This window comes from Gymnogyps californianus, chromosome 6 (assembly GCF_018139145.2).
Source record: "Gymnogyps californianus isolate 813 chromosome 6, ASM1813914v2, whole genome shotgun sequence".
NCBI lineage: Eukaryota > Metazoa > Chordata > Aves > Accipitriformes > Cathartidae > Gymnogyps > Gymnogyps californianus.
In genome coordinates, this window is record NC_059476.1 from 9659974 (window position 1) to 9683368 (window position 23395).

General features: G+C 37.2%; 1 protein-coding gene across 1 annotated transcript in view; it reads right to left on the reverse strand.

Annotated features, from left to right (window-relative positions):
• The window catches only part of FHIP2A (FHF complex subunit HOOK interacting protein 2A), a 36961-nt gene that overhangs the window by 12389 nt on the left and 1177 nt on the right, over positions 1-23395 (reverse strand). The window contains exons 2-12 of the mRNA XM_050899017.1: positions 16238-16316; positions 14116-14285; positions 11889-11993; positions 11422-11544; positions 6751-7044; positions 5691-5887; positions 4375-4489; positions 4193-4269; positions 3897-4089; positions 2494-2663; positions 1477-1620 (exon numbers count right to left, since the gene is read on the reverse strand). Coding sequence (XP_050754974.1) covers positions 1477-1620; positions 2494-2663; positions 3897-4089; positions 4193-4269; positions 4375-4489; positions 5691-5887; positions 6751-7044; positions 11422-11544; positions 11889-11993; positions 14116-14285; positions 16238-16316 — 1667 coding nt within the window. The remainder of the gene's footprint in view (positions 1-1476; positions 1621-2493; positions 2664-3896; positions 4090-4192; positions 4270-4374; positions 4490-5690; positions 5888-6750; positions 7045-11421; positions 11545-11888; positions 11994-14115; positions 14286-16237; positions 16317-23395) is intronic.

Below are 23395 nucleotides of genomic sequence, written 5' to 3' on the forward strand. Positions count from 1 at the left end.
AGCATTTTCTGAGAATTAGCAGACAGAATGGAGATGAAAAGGAATATTCATAACCAGGTCAAGTATTTGCTAAAGGTCAGACTCCGTCTTACTAGAGCATATGCAAAATTTACTGGGGAATAAATGAGCCAAAAGAGAAGGAGAATTACAGTTAAAATTCTTCTTAATCTACTGCATAGGCAGTTTTACTTACCATAGTTTGTTGCGGTAAAAAATGAACATCTAAGAACATACAGGAATATTTGCATATAAATGTCCCAGTTACAAATATCATTGCCTTTGCCCAGGTATGTAGAGCAAATACTATATATCCTTACTACTTCACCAATATCTGACCTAAAAAGCATCAGGAAATTCTGAATCTTATTAGAGAGGAACTGTCTTTAAAAAATAAATATCAAAACCTAAAATTTCTGGACAGCAAAATAAAACTCAGTCTTTGGACCCTGTTTCCAAATTTCAGCTTTCTCCACACCCCAAGAACTGCTGGAGGCTCTTGTAAGATTTATATGCAGAAATATGTAGTAGCTAACTTTTCGTATGGAGTTCCTCTTATCTGAAAAAATACAAATTTGCAAAACACTGCAAATCCTGAAAACGCTTCTATTCACTGATGGAGATTACAGGAGGTGAATTTAGGAGAGTGTTCTTTGCGTCTTTGCTCCAAACCATGTCCACCATAAACTATATATAGCAGTACTGGGGGAAAGAGGGCAAGAAGCGACTATGCCATTCTATGCTGACTGTCCTCGGGCTGTTTGCTTCCTTTGGCTAACACCTTTGATTATTTCTGGGTAAGGAGATAGGTCAGCACTGAAATACCAGTGATGCTTTGCTACCGTGTATTAACAGAGCAAACAGCATTTGTCCTAATATTAGTTGCTAAGAGAATTACCATCACTAAGTTGCTTAGAGCAGAGCCTGTCCTCTTTGTGATATCCAATTTGCAGTACGTCTAACATGCACAAAGGTATGTTACAGGTGACAGAGGTGCCCCTTGGTTTTCAGGGAACAGAAGGTTATCTCTAGCATGGCAATTATTTACTTCTACATATGTGTTTAAAGAACTTTAGGAAGTTTGAGGGTTTTTTTTTCCCCTAAAACATTTATGGCAAGACTCCCCAGACTTCTCCACAAAGGTCAAGTTGTGTAACAGCAGTTTAAGTATAGCAAGTATTTTTGAGAAAAGAAAGTTTTATAATCAATGAGGCTTTCATCATGAATTCTGAGTATTCAACTAGACTATTAGCTGTAAAGTTCTTCTATTTTTCTCATTTATGTTGAATTATTTTTACTTATTGTAAGCTCTAATCTTTCAGGAGTAGCTTTCTGATAAAATGCCACATAATTTCCTTCTGTGGAGTCATTTTACCAGCTGGCACAGAATAACATCCACTACAGAGTACATTTAATTTGCGCAGTGTGTGCAGACACCCACACGTTCAGAGATTTCTTTAAGTGTGTGTTTCAACTTACCTATTTACAATTTTATGAACTTCAGTCTTTCCATCATTTTTTGGATGTTCTGGACTGACAGGTGGAGAAGCACTGAGCCACTCTTGAGTTGACAATGTGTTATCTGGAGACAGATCAGTAAATAACGGATCTTCCTCTAGGTCTCTGTGAGATTATATTAGACAGAAACATAATCATTCACAGAATGTTATGGAAGGCACGAAAATCTCTGGGTCAAAAGGCATGCTTTCTATTTTTCTTCTCTGAACAACTAGGATGTTTTCCAGAACACTATCATATGCACATCTTTTTATCTAATTAATATGCAGAAATACCAACCTTTACAAATACCCAACAAACTTTGTTTTGAAGAAAAATCGTAACTTCTTGATCTGAACAACAGAGCAGAAATTTTTGACTCGTACAAAATCAGTGCATTAAATCACTTAAACTTTTTAGCCACATTTTTTACATGAGAGAGAGTTATACTCCAGGAAATCATTAGGTTATTTTAGATGACTCAGAAATATCTAAATTAAGATGCCTAAAATAGCTGGTGTGACTAGTCCTTACCCCTTGATCAGTAAAAAAGTGAGTTCCAAGAGTTATGTAGGGTATTTAAAAGGATTTTATGTTAAGTGTCCCAGAAAGGTTCTTCCATCAAAAAATGATTCAAGAGCATACATGTAAGCAAGACACCTAAGTGACTGACTGCAAGAATAATCTCATTGAAAACAATGCAAATATGTGTAGACTTAAGCTACGCAGATGCATGAGTAAATTGATGTATGAAGACCTCTGAGTGCCTATTGTTCTGGAAAGAGGCTTTTGATAATTTTAGCTTTTCTTTTCTAAAAATTTCCATAAGTTGCTGATATAATAATTTCTGCATCACTTTATGGATATGGATTAATACATAGAGCACTCAAAGTGCTATCTACATTCACTTTTCTTTCAATTACTGAAAAAAACCCTGTTTTGTTCTAAAAATAAGGATCCAAGTTAGCTGTTGTGAAAACTCTTAAAAAAGAAACTTACACTGCTCCTGCAATCTGTCCATTCTCTACCACATCTTTATCTTCTTGACAGAGAGGCTTGTATTCCATATAGTTTCTTTCTTCTAAATTTCTCAGAACCAAATTATAAAGAATGTGCTCATTGGGTTTTTGCAAAAGGTGCTCAAACATTCGTAAAGTCATTATGCTGATCTGCAACATAAAAAGTAAAAAATCAATAAACTGATGCACTGCTGCCTTATGCTTTTTGCCTTATATCTGGTTTGTACCTCCTAGAACATTGCAATTACTTATTTACATTATGGAAGGTACTAAAAACCCTAAGAAAAATTAGGAAATTATTATGCTGAATGTGGTATAAACATGGATGAAGAGTTCACACACATTTGAAAATCAATATGTGGATGTATTTTTTTCCTGTAAAACAAAAACTGTTCTAAAATCTGCCAAAATAACAATACAAAGAACATCCAGAGAACTTACAACTTAGCTTTCCATATTACAATCAGATGCATGCTGGAAGATGGTTATCATTGTGCAAGTGAGACACAGGACTTAAAAGTTAGTAATAAATACCCAGAATAAAACAAAGTAATACTGGGATATTGTGACTAGAACTATAGGTTAAGATTTTTACATGGAGATATTATGTAGGCTTTTAAAAGGAGACTGACTTTAAGCAATACAGAGACAGTTTTTAAAGACAGCTTTAGAGTGCTTAGCTCTGCAAAGATCAACTAATTTATACAGATAACTCATTCTGACAGGGTGAGCAGGTAAGCATACTGAAAAAAATGGATATGTGAAGGCATAGGTCTGTATTTCAGGCAAGCTTGGGTTTTATTTGAAAAAGTAGAGGGTGGAGGTTGTTTCATGGAAAAAATGAAACAAGCAGCTCCTGAGGAGGGATTTTACTGAAGTAAATTATTTTAACAACTTGTGTGTAAAGTGCTTAAAGTTATTATATCATCTTTTAATTGGCATCGTGTATATTCTCTGACCACACTTACTTACTTTATATAAAAAATAATAAGTTTTTAACTATACCTTATGTGATAACATGACAGAATTGACACAACATGGAAAATAACAGTGATGCAACATATAACAAAGCATGAATTAAAATGCAATTACAGAAACTGATTTTGCCCTGTCTTACAGATGAGCAAGCCTAACTAGATATGCATAGGGGGCAAGCAAATTTAGCAAAGAATCTTTATTAATGGGAACAATGTGCTAGCTGGAGAAAACAGCTTGACTTTCATTTTCTAAAGGGAATTGGTAGGGCTGGCAGTCAGAACTCTTTTCCTTGGCAAAAAAAGTTAGCTGATACAAATATGAAAAGACCTCACAATGGCGTTTTTACAGACTCTACGCAAGACAGAACTGGCCAGCAGACATTATTATATCATTATCACTTCTCACCTCATCAGAAATATGATCACAGTGTTCAATTAACCTGTGTCGCAATGGATGTCTGTTGATGTCTGTCAAAGTTTCTGGCTCTCTGTGTTCTCCAAGTATAAAATAAACTATTTCCTGCAGCAGGACATCTGAAGTCACTTGACGAACAATGCGATGCAATAGTGCAGTTGATGTGAGGATTCCGATCTCTGAACTGAACAAAAAATTTTCATGTCAGATACGTAGTGGATTTCAGCTGAAAAAAAATCAGCTTGATTCAGATTCTGTTCTGCTGTGTCTTGTAGGATGCTACTCACGTTTGCATCAGCTGGGGTTCCATAATATCAATGAAAAATCGTTCCCTCACAGCTTTTGCCATAGCAACAGCAGCAGTCTGAAACAAAAGTACAAAATGGTATGTCTCAAACTCAAAAGCTAAGAAACAACTGGAACTACTTATTTGCTGAATATATTTGTATCATCTGTAAACATTCCAAACCTTTTGTGCTTCTTTGATGAGTTGATCACAGTAGTCAAACCATGAAAGAAACGAAATCAACGCTCTTTTCCCTGGAAAAGCAGATGCATCTTCTTTGTGGCTATAGGAATCCAAACTAGAGAACACAGGGAAATATACTTATTTAATCTACAAGTAATTGAAGAATCTTGGACTTCATTCTTATTGAACTTAACAGAATAATTAATGATCTACTTGCAATGAAGTGAACATTAAAATAGCTTTTCTGCCGGTCTCTACTAATCTGGCAGTGCTATCATTACACAGGTTTTCAGTGGCGTGCTAAAGGATACATAGTATGTACAGCAGAAGAACTCTATTTGGTTAAGTATTTCTTGAGTCAGAAGGGAAAACTGATCACCTAGTCTGTTCTCCCAGGAAACACAGACCACAGAAACTGAATCAATAACTCCTGTAGTCAGAGAACCATAAAATGAAGGCAATTGTTCTTCTCTACTCTGTAAGCAACCTCAATCAAGTCCACCAGAATCACACAGTGTATACCTGAACCAGACTGTATCTTTCAGAAAAAAAGCATGTATCTCAATTTAAAGGCTGCAAGGAATAACAAATTCACCATTTTCTTCGGTAAAGCAGTCCAATAATTATTTATCCCACTATTCAAAGTTGTGTTTTCTTCCCTTCTAACCTCAAACTCCAACCACCAGAAATTTTGGTAGGTGTTTTGCAAATACCTACTTTTTGTCTCAGTACTAATAGATCATCAGCAATTCATAATAATGATGGCAGAGTGGGGAAGAGAAATGTTTTGAGAATTTAACATGCAAGCAGTTAGGCTAACAGGCATGTATCCTTTGCTTCATGCTGATTAGTTATGCAGTAACTCTTTCCTTCTCCTTTTTTACTGCAAAAATTTTGCAACACCAGCCTGTTATCAAATACACTCTTCCTGCCCCCTGCAGCAGCTTACAGTGCTCACTGTGTACAGTGAAAAGTTTATGTTTCCTAAATCCTTGACATCTAAACAAGAACATAATCTGTACCTGATACTACAGCTACACCACCACAAACTGCTAACGTAATTCAGTGGAAAAACTTGCCCCCTGAGGAATCTCTGCGAGGGACTGGCAGCCAAACCTGGCCCCGTGTCAGAAATCACACGTACATTGGACGCCTGAAGTCGTACCACTACGCTGCAGCTGATATCTCAGCTCTGGTCTTGAGACTTTAGCATGAGGGTGTGAATATTTAATACATCTTATCTACCTATAGAAAATTAGTTTCAGAGAGGGGTGTAAAGTCACCTTGGATATTAAATACAAAAATAAAATTCTTACCCCCAGTTAATTGCCTCCACTGTTTCAATGTCTAAAGGATCCAGTGACTGAGGCAGGGCTTTGTAGAGGGTGGCCAGCCTGTCTGTCAACAATTCACATAAACAAGTGCTTTGAGTCAGGCACTTGGCAGCTGCTGGTTCTGGCAAACTCACCAAAAGCATGAGGCCTTCACAGGCCTTCACCGCTATCCGGCCGTCCTGGCAGAAGGGCATGGAAGAATTAATCAGAGGGTGAATGAAGCTCACTTGAAAGCAAGAAGAAAACATCTCCCAAATAAAACCTCTCCATTCCCCCACAATGAGTGAATCCATTTATTTTTGTCCCCTTTTCAGTCATTAAAACATAATTCTAGTGAATCTGGATGGTAAAAAATAAAGAATCTCACCTGAATCCATGTCAAATAATAAGAATGCAACTGCAACCTTCAGGTTGACAGAACTAGTGGTGTAGGTCAGCTTAAGACCAAGATATTAGACAATATAAACTATCACTTAACAATAACGAGGTACATTTGTAGATTCGGTTTTCTGCTCTCAACACTGCTGTAGCAATTACAGGCTTACCCAACCCTCCTCTAAGTTTCTGAAAGAATCTCAGTATCAATTCGAGGATGGACCTGGGTAAGACATACAGCAGCTGTTTTTAAAAGAAATCAAACCTCTAGAGATAGCCCAGTGCCTTTACAAAAAAAGTGGGTTTGGTTAAGTCAGTACAATTCAAAGTAGTTTTTAAAATATTCTCTTGCGGTATATTTAACCTAATGATTATCCTATGTAGCTTGTCTGTGAAACATGCAGCATCCTATACAAATTGCTCAAAAAACATTTACATTACCATCAAAAAACTTAATATTAACTTTCTAAAATGTTTTTACTTTAATCTGAATTGGCAAAGAAAATTGCCAATTTACAAAAACTGCCTGTAATACAAACCTCTTTTTACTTTTTACAGTTAAAATACAGTGTGTACATACGTGTATATTCACTCCCTCTGCCCACTTCACACAGCATCCAAACTATTTCATTTTATCACATTAAACAGAACAAAAAAAACAACTCACAGGACTTTTAGTGAGGTTTAGTAGAGAATTCACTAAATTATAGTCCTGATTTGGACAAACAGTGGAGGACTCGGGTGATGATGTGACATTTAGTTCATCCAGACTGAAAGAGAGATCATCTGCCTGTTGCGGGAGGTCATCTTCCTTCTCCATTTGCTCCGCTCCAGCAGCACTAGGTATTTCTTCAGGCTGAACAGGCTGTCCCGTGTCTGTTGTCAAAGAGTCTTGGCCTTTTAGCATGTCTTCTGTGATTACGCTTGCTGATCCTTTGGAAGCCATTGCTTTTAACTTACTCTGCAAAGCATTTTTTGGAATTACACGGTTGAAATTACTGTTCATCCTGAAGCAGAAATTTACTAAAAGCAAATTTTTTACATCAGTATTTGAAGTAGTTCTCTACAAGGCTGGATACATTAGCCATACAGAATGTAATGGGTTGCGGGAGCGTGGGAGTTTTTAAACCTAGAACATTTTTTAATCTGCTTAAATTTCTCTTAAGCCCTGTACCATTTTGCTTCAAGGCTGAATATGCCATTTACAAAGAGATGGCATCTTTTTCTCTCCACCACTGAAGGCACATATTCACTTGATTTGCCCACTATTTGATACAAGTTTTTCATTTACCTTATAAGTGCACCTTTAGACCTTAGCATATACTATAAAACATCCCTTTCTAGGTCAAGGCCTCAAATTCATCTAATGTCTGAAACACTATTTCCAGTTGGAGTAATACAATTAAACTCATTCTAAACTTCTTGAGATTTTATCTTCAACAGGAAAGGGAAAAAAACGTCTTTTATGACAGCAGAGTACTCTCAAGTTCTGTTTCTCATGAAGAAAAAGTTGAGTAGATTGAATGGACAGAAGATACTAGAAATTAGCATTGGGCACTGGATACTGCAACAGATCACAGAGAACCTTCTCGGAAGCTACAAAGCATCTCTACTTAGCCTGAAAGAAAGCAACCCATCTGTCTTCCCATAAATCTGTCTCCAGCACATAAAAAGACATTTAAATTTGCGCTCTGTGATACCAAGAAGAAACTCACAGCAAGGCAAGAATTCAGTGTTCTTCTGGCATAAGCACAGGTGAATAATACTTTATTAAAACCATAAATTAGACTTCAGCACAAGGCATTTTTTCAAGTGAGTACAGTAGTGAGATTATAAATCCAAATGGTTCCCCTTCTCTATGATAACACCAAATTTATGACAAATATATCTCAAGCATTAATAATTTAAAAGAGTAACCATTTGGGGTTAATGGCATTTAGTACGTACAAACCAGCAGGGACTAACTACATGACAGTCTCAGGCGGCAAACTAGAGAACTGCTGTGAATACTTGCTTGATTGATGTGCATTCATTGTGGAGAATTTGTACTGAATGTTGTGATACACTCATATAACCAATTCCCTGGAGAAGCAACCCAGTGGTAAAAGCAGCACACTGCATGCTATAAAATAAGTATGATTTTTGACTACAGTAGAAAAATTACTCCTTCAACATATTTTTTTTTTTTACAGTGTGAAATGCGTAAGGCTGCAAAGCAACCAAAATGTGTCTGTCTGAACCATGTTTGTCTATCCCTAAATCTTCTAAAGTCCTCCAGTATCCTCCCATATATTTTATCAATACACAGGAATATCTGAATCACAACGATGAGCCTTGCACATAAAGCAGAACTAAAAGCTGGAACTGCATTTCATCCTGGATTATACACTGTTGCTGACACTACTCAAGTAGCAGGCAAGGTTGCCAAAGAGAAAAGCTACTTTTTTCAAAAATTAGATAATATTTTGTAAAATACTTATTTTATCTTACACCAGCCTATTACCTCATGTCTGGACTCTTCTGTCATTTGAAAGGCCAGAGTTTGTTTAGCTAAGGCATTGATGAGAAGACCTAAAATATGTAAATGTATAAATGCTCCTAGAAATTTGTCCATAGCTCATTACTCTTATGTTGGCAGGTGACACAAAGCAGTCTGTACATTGAACAACACATAGGCAGAGTTTTTGCGTGTATTTAAGCTTCCTATTGGCTAATCATGCAATTCTGCAGCTTAGCTGCTCACCTGCCTCCTGTAAAGGTGCAAAACAGGATCCTGAATGACCTAATAGAAAAGGTTACATAAAACATATATTCAATGCTTTCTAGACAAAGTACTTCACTAAGTGAATTCAGCATCAACAGAGCAGACAATATAAAACCACATTTTTATATTTTTGTGATATGTAACTATCAGAGTTTCAAAATCTGTGGTGGATGATGCCATGTCTAAGTTCAGACAGATTTAAAAAGAATTCTGTGAAAAAATCAAGTGATATCACAGCTAATGAGAATCTCTGCTTAATTCATGGTGAGAAATATAAAACTGGTAATTTGTAGCAATGAAAGTAGAAGTGAATAGTGAAACAATTGTTCATTTTATAAAACGAAGGTACAACTTTTTAATGGACACTACTATTAGAACTTGTTTAAGGTCTCAAGAGCAGAAATTGAAACATAGAGAATCAGGTGTCCCTTTGCATGGAACAATCAGTTGCAAGGAATATCTTGTGTAAGATGGGATGAGATGAGATGGGGCAACTAAGGAATAAACAAATAAGGAAAAACATGAGGTAGCAAGTTTAGCATAAAATAATGACTGAGAGGTGAGAAGTCAAACATTCCTATGTATGTTCTTTCTCTCTACACAAGAACAAAGAAAACTCAGTCTAGAGAAAAGAATAAATTAAAGCCAAAATAAAATTAGTATATGGATTTTAAAGGTTTAAAAAAGTAGAATGCAGTTCTTCAGTTCTTACTTCCACAAAAAAAGTAACTTGCCAAAGAGATACAGTTATGCCATATAGCCTTATTGGTTAAGCTATATAGGCGAAAGATTTTACTAAAATATAAACAGCATTCTATCAAAAAACTATTTGATATGGAATCATCCAAAGGAAACCCTGGGTTTGTGCATACTCAGTTTTTTATATTTATAAAATACTGTAGAAACTGATCAAGAAAAGTCAAAGAAGGAAGCAAAACTAACAGATACAAACACGTTGCTTTGGAGAGATGTATCTCCATTTCAGCTTGTAAGTGTTGGAGATTTGAGAGATAAATGCCACACAGAATTCTATAAATTTACCCTTTCATGCATCTGAAGGTCAGAAACAGCTATCAAGTCACAACAATAGCACCTCTAAGAGGCATAGATGTGAACAACCAGAATATCCTATTCTAATAAAGGACAATTCTGCACCCCAAATACCTTATCTGGAAACAACTATCAGAAGTTGTGAAGACATATGCCTTAGGCTACGACATTTAGAATAATGTTGTGAAGGAAACAGGAGCTACAAGACATGTTCTTCAGCTTGCCTGAAATCTATAGGCAGCATTTTGTGAAACTAGATATGTCTCTGAAATTTGGAATCATCTGGTTTTCCATGTCTGATTTTTAATATTGTAATCTTGCTATTTTGGGGGAAGAACACTAATGTCTGGCAAAACACTTGTGGTTCTTATGATTGGGGTTCTCAGGTTTGATTTCAAGGGCGTTATTTGAGTCTAAGAGCCATTCAGAGGTTCTTTTCAAACCACGCAACTAACTTACACAAATGACATTAAAAGTAATCCTGGTTTGGACTTCTGCCATATTCTGCATGTAACATATCTAGTAGTTTGCTTCTGAGTGCTTCTAATGTTTAAACACTAACTTTTCAGTCCTTACACCATTTCTACTGCTTGCACAACTACAGTGGATACAATGGCAATCAGGGTGGTATTTAATTAAGGCAAAAATAAACTAAAGATGGATTCTTTACTACTGACTTACCAGTGATATTCACATACTCAATGGAAAATAACGTATCTTTGCAGTTTAGCAGCCTCTGCTGTTACAGATCTTGTTTGCGGAAAGCTTGAAAAATATCCCTGGAGGACACTATATCTACATCTTTTCACTTCTGTATCACATGCTTAATAGATACTGTGTCACCATAGGAAACATCAAAGTGGGAGCAGGAGGCATTTCTAAATGGACTTTTATAAATTAAACTTTTATATGCTCCTTCTAAATGGGAACATAAGTCAGTCTAGAAATTCTTCCTCCTCCCACTCTGATTTCATCAATGCCACATGTTAAGTTTGAAGAGGGAGTAAAGATATTTGGCTTTCTTACAGGTAGAAAATAATATCATATTGTAGATTGTGAGCTGGCACTACAGCTAGACCATATGTGCCACTACCAAATAAGGGCCCAATCCTGCAGAACACTTAGCAACTTGCAAGGTTTCAATGCCCCATGCAATCTGTCCCTTTTAGTCTTTATTGGGCTGAAGACAAAACAACATAAGAAATCCAAGGTCTCCCTCACACAGTATTCTACATTACAATTCATATCCCTACTCTAAAGGCACTTTCACTACAAAGGATGAGGACCTCAGGCAGGTATATCTGTGAGCTCTGAATGAAATTCTAGTAAAAATAATCAGATGCATCAAGTTTCTGGAAGCAAAAAAAAAAAAAACCAAAAACAAACTTCTAATATCACAAGAAAAAAATCACAGAGTGAATGAAAACTAAGCTATGAAGCATGATGAGATACCTCCAGTCCTCTACTAGATTTTGTCTGTGACACAGTAAATACACCTGGAAAATTTTGATTTGATTTACTCACCTCAAGGAAGAAGTTTACCAGGTATGGATCCTGTTTCAGCTTTGCACATACTATACAGAGAAATTGAATTTCTTCATTTTCTGTTGGTGTTGCCAGAACTTCACCACACAGCCTGATTAATTTCTGTCACATAAAGGAAAGTGAACAAGACAGAGAGTAAGTTATAGCTTTTTCTAGGAATGATGGAATGAACTCTTTTCTATATACATACTACAATGATGTATGATTATTGACTTGAACATTTGCTCTAGATTTAGATTGCTGTGAACAAGATTTCTGTATTACTTATGACTTGTATTGCAGTGGCAGTTCAAGGCTCTAATCATCAATACATTAAAACTGATATTGCACTCGAGCAGTTTCTTTAACTCACTTGACAATGGAAGAATTAAAGACATCATTAGGTACAGCAGAATAAGAGAAACTTGTCATGCAAAAATATAGTTTACTTAAAATTTGAACAGTACCTGCACTGGCCTATGCACATTTATGTGGGGAAGAAGAGGTTGCCGTATTCTTCCAAGAAGTTTTGTATAAAAAGCCAAAACTTGCTGTTTCATTCCTGGAGGACACTGAAACAAAAACAGATGAACAGGAACAAAAATATAACAAACGCGGAAAGAAGCATAGATGCAAATTTGTCACTCAAAATGGCTAATTAAACAGTAATAATTTATCCAAAAGTATTTTTAAAAAAATCATCATTTGTTAACACATTACTTTTATCCATATTAACAGAGATCAACAAAAAATGTTGCATCTCATTATACTTTCAGTTAATTGCTCTAGTGCAGACTTCTATTAATTTTTCCAGGAAATATTCTCTACCAATACAGTGATAAGGGGAAATTAACTCTGAATTAATTGGCTACAGGTCAGCTGTCTTTTACGGTACTGTGCCACAAAATCCAGCAATTCAGTGAGTCAGTACATACAAATATACGATGATGAACTATAAACATCTTAATGTCTACAAAAGGTTTTTTAAATTCATGAGCAATTAACCTTCGATGGATAAAGCATTTAGAAATGCACAGATGTTCCAGGACAAGAGAAAGCTGTTGTTTTCCCTGAGATTCAGCAGAATATAAATCACAAGTATCTGTGGAACATCCAGACCCTTGTTCTACTGTCCCTCATGCACCATGTCTATGAAAGTACTTTCCTATCTCCATGAGATCTGATGGCTTGTGGTCCTTTATGTGCCTTTGTTTCTAGCTAAATCCCCCCACTCTAATGTGTTCTACCATGTTAATAAATGCTGTTATTCCATAGGTTAATTTTAACCCACATCATTTCCCTCATCTGGTTCATGGCACAGCCAGGAATGACAACTGCCTAAACTGGTTCTCCTTTCAAGGTAATTATCCCTAGATTATTAATCCCCAATTATCACTGAGTTGTCAAGCAATCTGTTGAAAAGAATGGCAAAATGTGTACCATGAAGGTGCATCTACAATAATGTAGTAAGTCGAAGTGATTGCTGTGAAAGGGTATTATTCTTTTTGCAACAGGTCTTTGCAACATCTTGCAAGCACTGAACTGTGTGTTTACTTCAGATGTATCAACTCACAAGTGGCAAAGTATAAAGACAGGCTGTACAAGAATTCCTTGTACAGGTGTATTTGCATGAGTGCAAAATGACTTCTCTCAACTCTTAGAAACATACTAATTACCCACTTCACATATGCCGCCATTTCATCCTGGTTTCTTGACAAAGTTTATAGATTACTGAACAAGCTGTATTACTGAGCAAGTATTTTCAATACATCAGGTATCTTAGCCCAATCGTAGGACAGCTGGTATAGTAACAGGAACTGTACAGCTCTGGTCCTTCCAGAGCAAGGAACATCCCAGGTTCAGACAGCTAGTACCCTACGTTGTCTATATATGTAAAATTGAGTAGAATAAAAACTCATGACAACATGTAAAAGACTGACTGAGAACGAAACCATGGAGAGCTCCATTTGTTCTTGGAACAGGATACACCATGCTTTCCTAACTGCATCTGCATCATGATACAAAACGTTCTAGCACAAGGACTGCCCGTTAATTCACCCCATGATCCATCCAACCCCATACATTTCAGCTTATAAGTCTGCCAAGAAAGATAGCAACAAGAATGCACCAAGACCATGAAGCTAATTTTGCATGTGCCACAAAGCAGACATGCGAAGAACCAGACAACATTGCCAAGGGCTGGAGTCATACCAAAGACTTGGATGTGAAAGCTGTCTGGGGATCAGCTTAAATTAATGCTTTCTGACATGGAAGTCTTTCTCAGCAATAACTCATCATATTCACAAAAATTAAACAGAATTTGTATTTAATACAGCACGTTTCACCCAAGAATCATTCAACACTTAACAAAGGACAGAGAGGGATAACACTGGCTTGTAGAAGCCAGAAAAACTCTAGACTGAACAAAAATGTTTCTCCTACTCCTAGCTTCACAGTCATTATTATCAGAGTGGTGAGTAACAAATCTCAGGGTTCTGCCTTAGTCAGCATCTCACTGGTTGTCTCACTTCGATCACACTTGAAAGACTGTTATTTGTAATATGTTGGTAACATAAGCAAACAGCTATTTGCTAGAGCTCAGTGTCCCACACTACCACCTACTGTAGAACTTCAGTCCCTATTACAATTAGCAGCTCACACAAAAGATAATCTGCTCTGCTGAGAAGTACATACATCAGCTTTTCCTAGTGTGTAGAGCGTCTCCAAAATCTTGTGATGTAGCAAATATTCCATACATGGTCCTGTTTCGCCTGATTCCCTCTCATTTTCTTCTTGAACTAGAATATCCAACATCTGTTCCAGGTGAGAAGGAATGTTGGTATCAGTCACAGGAGCTTTGTCATCTAAATAGAAGAGATGTGCAATTAAGAATGATTAAAATATTGTCCTCACTTTTCTTAAGTTCAGTTCCAAATTTAAGATTTAAAAACATGACCGCTCATTTAAAGAATCCTATATATAGTAAGTTTTTTAACATGTCTTAAATCGCATTTTCAGAACCGTATCTGGAAATGTAAACTGGAATATGCATTAGTCAGATATCTAACCTTGCAATGGGGAAAAAGTGACATGCCAAATTTCAAAACATGCATTAACTAACTGCACAGTCAAAAAGGCAAACTTTTACAGCCAGAAACCAAGCTTAGGGAGAGAAAGGTTCAACTCCCAATCCTCTAGTTAGTATCCACCCTGTCTTGACAACTTCCTCTTTGACTCTTCACATAGTATTCTGAAATCCATAAACAGCCTCTAACATCAGCTTAATTTGCAGCTAATCAGTTCCTTTACAAACTAGATAACTAAATAAATGATTTTTTCTAATGATAACAACAAAGCAAACCCAAACTCTATGCTGTTTATTCTTCCAAAGTTTTCAGATTTGTCTTTTATACTTTCTGCATTAAGATAGAATTCTGTCAAAACTTTATGAAGCAAAGGGTAAGACTCTGATTTCTTTATACTGAAGTCATGAAACTGCTGCGGACTTATGCCACTGGCAGTGGGAGCTGGCATTAACATGTTGTAGAGCATGTCCACACATGGAGATTTTCCTTTTTATTTTTGTCAGCTAAATTCTCCTTGAACAACTATCCCGCTAGGGAAATCGTTACTACTTCTTACGCAATAATCTAAAAATAACTATCACTTGCGTGCAAATGGCAACAAGATCACAAAGGGAAACTGCCATGTCAGAGTGATTTTGGTCTCTACCACAACCTCCAGCTAGCCTAGAGTGTTTTGCTTGAATTTCCTAGGCATAATTCTGCTCCCACTGCAGAGGACAGAAATATATCCACTGAGCGGAAACTTGTTTTTCACAAGACTTTTGAAAGTCTGGGAGAGAGGTCAGCTTTTATTCTGCACCACATAATCGCAGGTATCAGCTTTCCCCCACCACCCTGTCATTTCTACCTTAGGAAACATCACACAGCATTCCAAAAGATGGGTATTTAGAACCAAGGGTCGAGTTTCAGCTTGTAAGAGTAAATATTGATATAAACAAGATCACCGGTCCCAGATACAAACATAGATTCAATAGCTACTCTAGCAGAAATGCAGAACTAATAAGCCTGAGGAAAGCATGGTAACATTCACTTTTAAAACTTAATAGTTCAATAACTAGGACCAAAAATTAAAAATTTAAGTGTTGCATAACTGTTGTAGGAAACCAGGGAAAAGTTTAAGAAGAAGCAACTACAGCTATACTTCATCAGAACACCCATTTTTTAGAAGAGCAGAATAAGGTCTGGGTAAGTTTTAACAAAATGTGTTCTAAATCTGCTCACAAATTCATTTTTCAGAGCTATGTTATCAAAATACCTTTTATTGGGACAAGACATGAAATAAAAAATACCTAATACTGAGCACACAGAATTCATATATGTCTGGTAAAATCTATGACCACAAAATTACTTTTGTTAAAATCTTGGAAAGAAAAAGAAAATCCCCGATGCAAAACAATAAAAAGTTTAACAGCAGGGACTACAATTCTGTAGTCGTCTGTTTAGATTAAACAGAATATGTGAAGACAGAAATTGGGTCAGACATGAAAAGGTACAATTCCCTACACGGTACTCAGGAAAGAAGACCTTCCTTCAATCATTTCTCATGCCTACTTTTTAAGGGATGAATGGAGGTACACAATATTTTTAATTACTAATTATCATTGTTGGTATTTTGATAAAAGACATGACTCATTTTAGTATTTCTTAATCTTTACTTTTTAGCAACACTGAAATTGGGAATTCTAGTTTTCACAATAAAGAGACAAACCCAGAATGTTTTCTTCTTTTACCTGACGTCTCTATGTAGTAATGGGTGATTGCTTTCCAGTGGTAAACAAAATCTTCTTGTAATGGAAGGGAAGGTGCGAGCTATGGGGAAAAAAAACACCGACAAACAAAAAACAGTTAGGAATGAAATAAACATATTTTCTCAGAGATTAAATTGAATTTTATCTTATACTTGGAAGTAAACTGCTGCAGTCTACTGCTACAATTCTTACTCTGTGCTCTTTTACCTTTAACAAGGACTACATACATTATTCATGGCATGAGCCCCATGTCATACTGCCTAGCTTGTGAACATCGGTAATAATCTTTGTGATGTCTCTATGACCAGACAATCTATTTGAAGCAACAAAAGCAATTGCTCATACAGCAAAGCAACACTAGAAATGTAGGTTTGAATTGTTTAGATCTCAGAGTTTTGTCCTGTAGGAAAAAAATCATGTTCTTTTACATCTGCTCTTGATGCCACCTTCCCTTTCTGCATGCTCTGTTCTCCTCTCTCCCTCTGCTCCCTGAAAAATACCGATTAGCTGCTTCATACAGTTTTTGCCAAGACTTTTTTTCCTGTTAACCACAACTTTTAAAAGACCTTTGTTTCATTTTTTTTGCACATCAGGCCCATTTCCAGAGCTTGACAGGTTGTTCTTTTTTTAACAAATACATTTCTTATTTCCTTTCTGAAAGAAAAGGAAGTTTCTTCTTTTCTGGAAGAATTTGGGATGGCTGGTTGGGCGTGACTGGCATCCAGGAATAACACACTGCAAGAACGAAACACAGCCTCCCATCCAGTCAACATCAGTACTGCTCCTTCCTCACCGAGCTCGAGAACTGGATGCCCTGCAGCCCATTACACCACAGGTACAAACAACTGCTACATCACAGGCAGCATGTGAAAAAAGAAGGATCACAATAATTTTACCACTCTGCTCTCCAAAGTGAGAGTTGAGGCAAACACTGAATTTGTGACCACAATATAAAATGTTCAGAGCTGGTAAAATCAGGAATCCTATAGGGAAACCCCCCACTACTCAACAGATCATATGAGGGTCTGTCGTTACTGAGGCCTAATCCTACTTGCTTGAGGCTTTTTTTTGACAATCAAGTCCTCAAGTCATTTTTATAGGCAATCCTGAAATAAAGGATTATCACTTGACATGATGGTAGCAATGAGACCTGTGGGCAAACAGAAAGAATCCCATGTACAAGCTGATGTGTCCATTTTGGAAGGATAAGGAGTTGAACCATCCCGACAAACTAGGGAGTCCAGTCCTTCACAGAATCACAGAGTGGCTGAGGTTGGAAGGGACCTCTGGAGGTCATCTGGTCCAACCCCCTTCCTCAGGCACAGCTACCTAGAGCCAGTTGCCCAGGACCATGTCCAGACAGCTTCTGAATGCCTCAAAGGATAGAGATTCCACAACTTCTCCAGGAACCTGTGCTCAGTCACCCTCACAGTGAAAAAGTTTTTCCCCCAGAAGCTACAGATACCACATCTGACATTAATAACCAAATTCCTCTAGTGTCTCCTCGTAGGGCCTAAGAAGTGCTGAGTTGCCTCAGTTCTTGGACAAACAGAAGCGCAGGGCTCAGACATCTGTATACTCTTCACTGGGTAATGTTGGTCTCTTTGAAAAAGCCTTGTTAGTTTTCCACATCAGTCTTTTCTTTTCCGTGAATTTAATGACACTTAAATTTATCTTGGTAAAGATGTAAAGCCCCGTATATGAACAGCATGCCCTGCCATGATAAGAAAGTGGAATGCTAATTGTTAATGAGCCTTTGTACACAGGACTTTGAAATGCAAGACTTTAAAAAAGTAGTGGTGCTTAGTAACTATCTACGCCTGCATCCTGTGTGGAAACGTGCCCTCACAAATGGCAACTAGGAAATCAAACCGACATTGCTTATCCATTCCCTGACAGTCTGTGGACTCATTAAGTCTTCCATATTTCCACCGCTGGGCACTGAGAGTAGCACTTTAGCACACCAGCTACCACAGAATAAATATCAGGACACTGCACGCTGGACAAAACTAGTTTATTTTACTATGATGAAGTTTACTAGGTTATTGAAATTCAGAAGACTAACTGAACAAACTGAAGACTGAGCATATGATTTTTTGTATCATGCTTTGTATGTCACACTTGCTGCTGTAGATGTGTATTTCAAGCAATGTAATGATCATTTTGCATCTTTCTGTAATAAAACTATACCGAAAACTCAAGTCTGGCTGATGAATAGCAGAGAGACCACTTTTGAGGAATACCAGGCCTTTCAGACCACTCTATTTCCAAAGTAACACATGATAGATAACATTAAAGATTTATCCTTGACTGATGTGATTTTCCCCTCCACTTCTTCTAGCCTCATCTGCCTCGAGATGAATTTAGTGCTACTGAGCAGTACGAGGAAAAGGATTTCACTTCTCAGCACTGTCAATAATTTATCCACCACGGGAGAGAACTGTGGATACAGACATTCTCCCTCTCAACAAACGCCTCTAGGGACTCCCCTCAGAGGTGAAAAGGTAATTCAGGGACAGGTCCTGCCCTTTTTAATTAAAATACTCAGTGATTTCACAGAGTCTTCTCTGATTGAGGACTGCAAGACAGAGATACCAGAGATACCACTAGCATGTGCGTGCACCTGTGCATGTGTACATGCCTGCCTATTGGGAATATATGATCAACCTTGCCACCAACTGGATCTGGTGATACAGAGCTGTGGGAGCTTCGCCTGCATTGGGCTACCAGACTCAGCAACTCCTAACAATATAGAAAAATTGTACTTCTTACTTGTTCAGCTAAAGCACCCTCACCCCTAAATACTCCCACCCCCGAATTCCTCTTCCCACCGCAGATGGACCTAATATAAATCTGCTTTTTACAGCACAGCTGTTCCAGGGAATATTTAACAGAGATGTAACTCCAGCAATGCTATGTATTATTCTGAGAGAAGTGTTCTACTGACAAAAAATGAAAAAAAACCCCAACCCTCTTAACTTAGTTATTCAGACACAAAATCAAGGTAAAGACCAAGACTAAGATACACAAACAAAGCCCAGCATTGGAAAGCATTGGAAAACTGTAAGCTCCCAAACACTTGGTTGACATGCTTTAACCCTACTAGGACAGGTAATTCTAGGATGAAGTTGTAGTTTCTATTTTAGGATGAATTATTAGCTACCAGCTGAGATGAAATACATGTTACAGTTGCCAATCTGAATAATCACTCTTTTGTAAAAGTACACATACTTGTATAAGGATTCTGAAGCAAAACAAAATTCATTGTGAAGGCCATTAATTCCTGCTATTTGTCTAATTTGAAGGAATGACCTTAAAAGTGCAGTTATTTCTCACAGTTATATTAGTTCATTTTGATGTAATTACATATGTTCTTACTAATTTTGAGCTATCGATTCCTAATCTCAAAGTGAAGTTCTCCTTCGCTGGGGGAAAAAACCCAACATCTTAAAGACTGCAGTGTAGGTGTTAGTATATCAAATAGCCAAAACTCACTGAACACTACTAAAAACCAGCCCATTTGAGCAGACATTGATTAGCTCTTCCATCTGGTCTCCAATTCCTGCAGTCGAGCTTCCTGGGAGTGAGCAAGTGAGTGTTCTCATTTACAAGCTAAACTTAACACGTGCTGCCTTATCATTCTGGTGACAATACGTTACTAATGATCGAACCCCACTCCTTCCAGGAAAAGTGCTGTTCTCAGGAGAACGATAGATCTTTGACCAGAACTATAGTCTGCTCATTATAAAATCTGTCCAAAATACAATTCCACGTAGTTTTCAAAAGTATATAGAATTTGTGTTTAGGCAGGAAAAAAAATAATGTCAAGAGCAAAGAAACCTATAAATATTCAGTATTTAACAGCAATTCCTTTGTGTATGTAAAAATCATTGTCATATTTTTTATGTATGCTTTTCAGAAGTGCAATTCAATACTGAAAAGAACGGAAACAACGGAAGCTGGTGATATCCCTCAGTATCTTTTGGACAAGTTCACAAAGTAAAGAAAACACTGTATAAAAGAATAACAGGTACTGTCTGGTCAGATGCCAGAGTCAAAAAGAAAGCAGAAACTGGGTCAAAGAGGAACGAAGGGGAAGTGCACGCACACTCCCCTGAGTGAAACCAGGAAAACTACAGCAGTCACTCGATGTTTTTCTCCGATCTTACTACTTTACTAGTGTGAACGTTTGCCCTGAGGGAATATCTGAAAAAGGACTAATGCTTGAAGGTTTACTTTATTTCTTCAGTTGATGAATGCACAGAGTTTATAAAGGTCACTGCTTTCACATACAAAATTAAGACTGCACATGCTTGCAAGCTATGCATTAAATTTTTTCATCATAATTTGTTAATAGCAGCACAATGTTAAAACAATCAGTAATGTGAGGTAATTACATCAAATAAAGTGGGTTCACGAAGAATAAATCTTGTTCTGAGCAGTTATGCACTTAACGACTTTGGAACAGTACCTGTAGCAAGTGATTCAGTTTCTTTCAAAGCTCAGTTTTGCCTCAAAACATGAACAGAAAAGAAGCTACTTTAAAGCATGTTAAGGTACCAGTGTAAGAGATACAGTGGAATAATAGGTCGGTAGAGAGGGGTCCCAAAAATGTGCAGCAGACATCAAAATCTAAATTCACTCCCAGATACCAAGGGAGCGATACAAATAATCTTGTTTGACAGCAAATTGCAAAATTCAAAACAACCAAAATCGTGTATTTCCTGCTCAAGGTATACAGCTCAAAAACATCCTTTTGAGTTGACTATTAAGATGAAACACCTCCTGAAAGCCCAAATCAAACACAAACAGAAGTCCTTTGAACACCGAGTGACCACTTTACAGACAAGCTATTTTGTCTAGGGAAACATGAGTGAAGAGCACAAGATAAGAGAAAAAATAAGTCTAACTTGTTGTTTTGTTATTGTACACTACATTTTGTATGTTGCTGAGACTGTAGCACTCCTGGAATACATTTGGGATAAAAGTATATCAGAAACGCGTAGCAAAGAGAAAACATCTTGGGGACAAGCCATATATAAACTGTCACAGATTCATTATTACTAACCCCATAAAGCAATATCATTTCTATTCTGCCCTGAAGTAAGGTAACAGAACAAAGACTGCAGTCCCCTCCACCATTCTCACCAACCCACGCAACCCAATTTAAGGATGCTCTGTCAGGACGATACCACAGTGGTGCTTGCCCATCTGGATGCTGCAGAAAAATCCAGAAAGCGCAAAAATGCCTAAAATACTGGCAGGATTGACATATGATAAGAGGTGGCAAAAATTAGGATTCAGTTGTAATGAAAATCAGGAATATGATTTCACACACTTGGACAATTTAGGCAGAAAAGACTGAAAGTTTTGAGTTATTGAAGGTAAGAAAAAGTCTTAATAAAAAGCAACTGGTCCCTTATGTTTGCCTCATCACAGTCCTGTCATGAAGGCAGTCAATTAAAGAGCAGTACACTCACAACGAGTGACAGGCAAATACTCCTAGGTGTATTAGACTGTCAACCTTTGGAACTCCTCATCATAGTTCAGAGAGACGGCATATTGAGGGTAAGATAACAACGATTATCTAATAACATAGGAACTCCTATTATTTAAATGCATCTCTCTCAAGTCTGGAGGCCTGCGGGCCCTGAGACAGGACAGGAGCATTATATAAGTGATGTGCAGGAGAAACGACAGGGGAGAAGGGCTACCCAAACAATTCTGATTTAAAGTAGTCCTACCAATGAAAGCTAAGCCTAGGCACTTCAAGTGTATTTAAGTGTCCAGCTCAGCTGAAAACTGTTCAGCTGCAACCGAATTCCTCCAGGAGGTAGGCACCCAAAACCTTTGAGAATTTGTATCTTAGTTACCAGTTCTGTTGCTGATATTCAGGGCTGAAACAGAGTCCATTTGAGGCTGCACAAGCTATACTTGCTCTGCAGCAATAACAGCAAGTAAAAATGATGCTCTGAATTCTCTAGGTTCTGACAACAGCAGGCAGCATCAAGGTGGACTTATCTAATATTTAGGATTTACACCAGTTTTCATTTTCAGAGTAGCAAAGCTAAGTAGCCCACATACTTTTATTAAAGAGAGAATGAAACAACGATTTAAAGTCACATACAGCCCCAAAACTGGTTAAAAGTTTCTATTTCTCAGTTCTGTCTTTGAATTAGTGGGTCAAACTTCCCAGATAAAGTAAGAAACATTCTTAATATCCTCTTGCTTTTGTGATTCCATGTTTCATTCCTAGCATGTGGTGCTCAGTATTTGTCACAGCTCTGTAAATGCAATTTAGTGCAGTATTTATTATCAGGAGATCCATCACAGTGGTGTTAGCAGGATGAGGCAATTCTAAAAGGGACACCAGAGTTGAACAAAGACATATCGCATGTTGTTTGACAGTGGTCACTTGCAAAATGATGTTATCAAGCTGTTTCTGGTTTTTTGTTTGGTTTTTTTTTTAATTAAAAAAGATCATCTAGTCCCTACTATCTCTACTTTTTCCCTTTTCCATTCAATTCATTCATTTTTCCTAGTTTTTTATGGATCTCAAATAAATGCAGTTCTTTTTGTTTATTTTTTGTACACATCAATAATGTAAATGTTCTTCTAGGAATAACTTTTATTAGATATCTTGAATAGGTAGGACTGAAAGAATAAATTCTCCTCCACTCCTGCATCTCTCAGTCATCCACTCTTATTCAAAATGTGGCACAGCTCACCATAACAAGATTTCTTTAGTCAGGCAGCCACTAATTTCTGTTTCTCCTCCAATGAAAGCACTGTCTATTGAAGGCATTCTATGTGGTCATAGACAGTTTTCAAATAAGTCGTTTCATCACTATTTAAAGCATTTCTTTCCAATTGCCACTCTACCACTAAAAGAACAAACTAGGAACCTGCAATTAATTAATACATGCTTAACTTTAAAATCTGAATAGTCCTGCTAAAGACTGCAGAACTACAGGCACACATAAAGTCAAGCATATGCCTAAGTATTTGCAGCATCGAGGCATACATTAATGCACAAAGGCTGCTCCTCACACGAGGCAGGATTTGGCATGCAGGCTCTTTTTTCAACCATTAGGATTTGGTGTGCAGGCTCTTTTTTCAACCATTTTAACCATTTTCTTT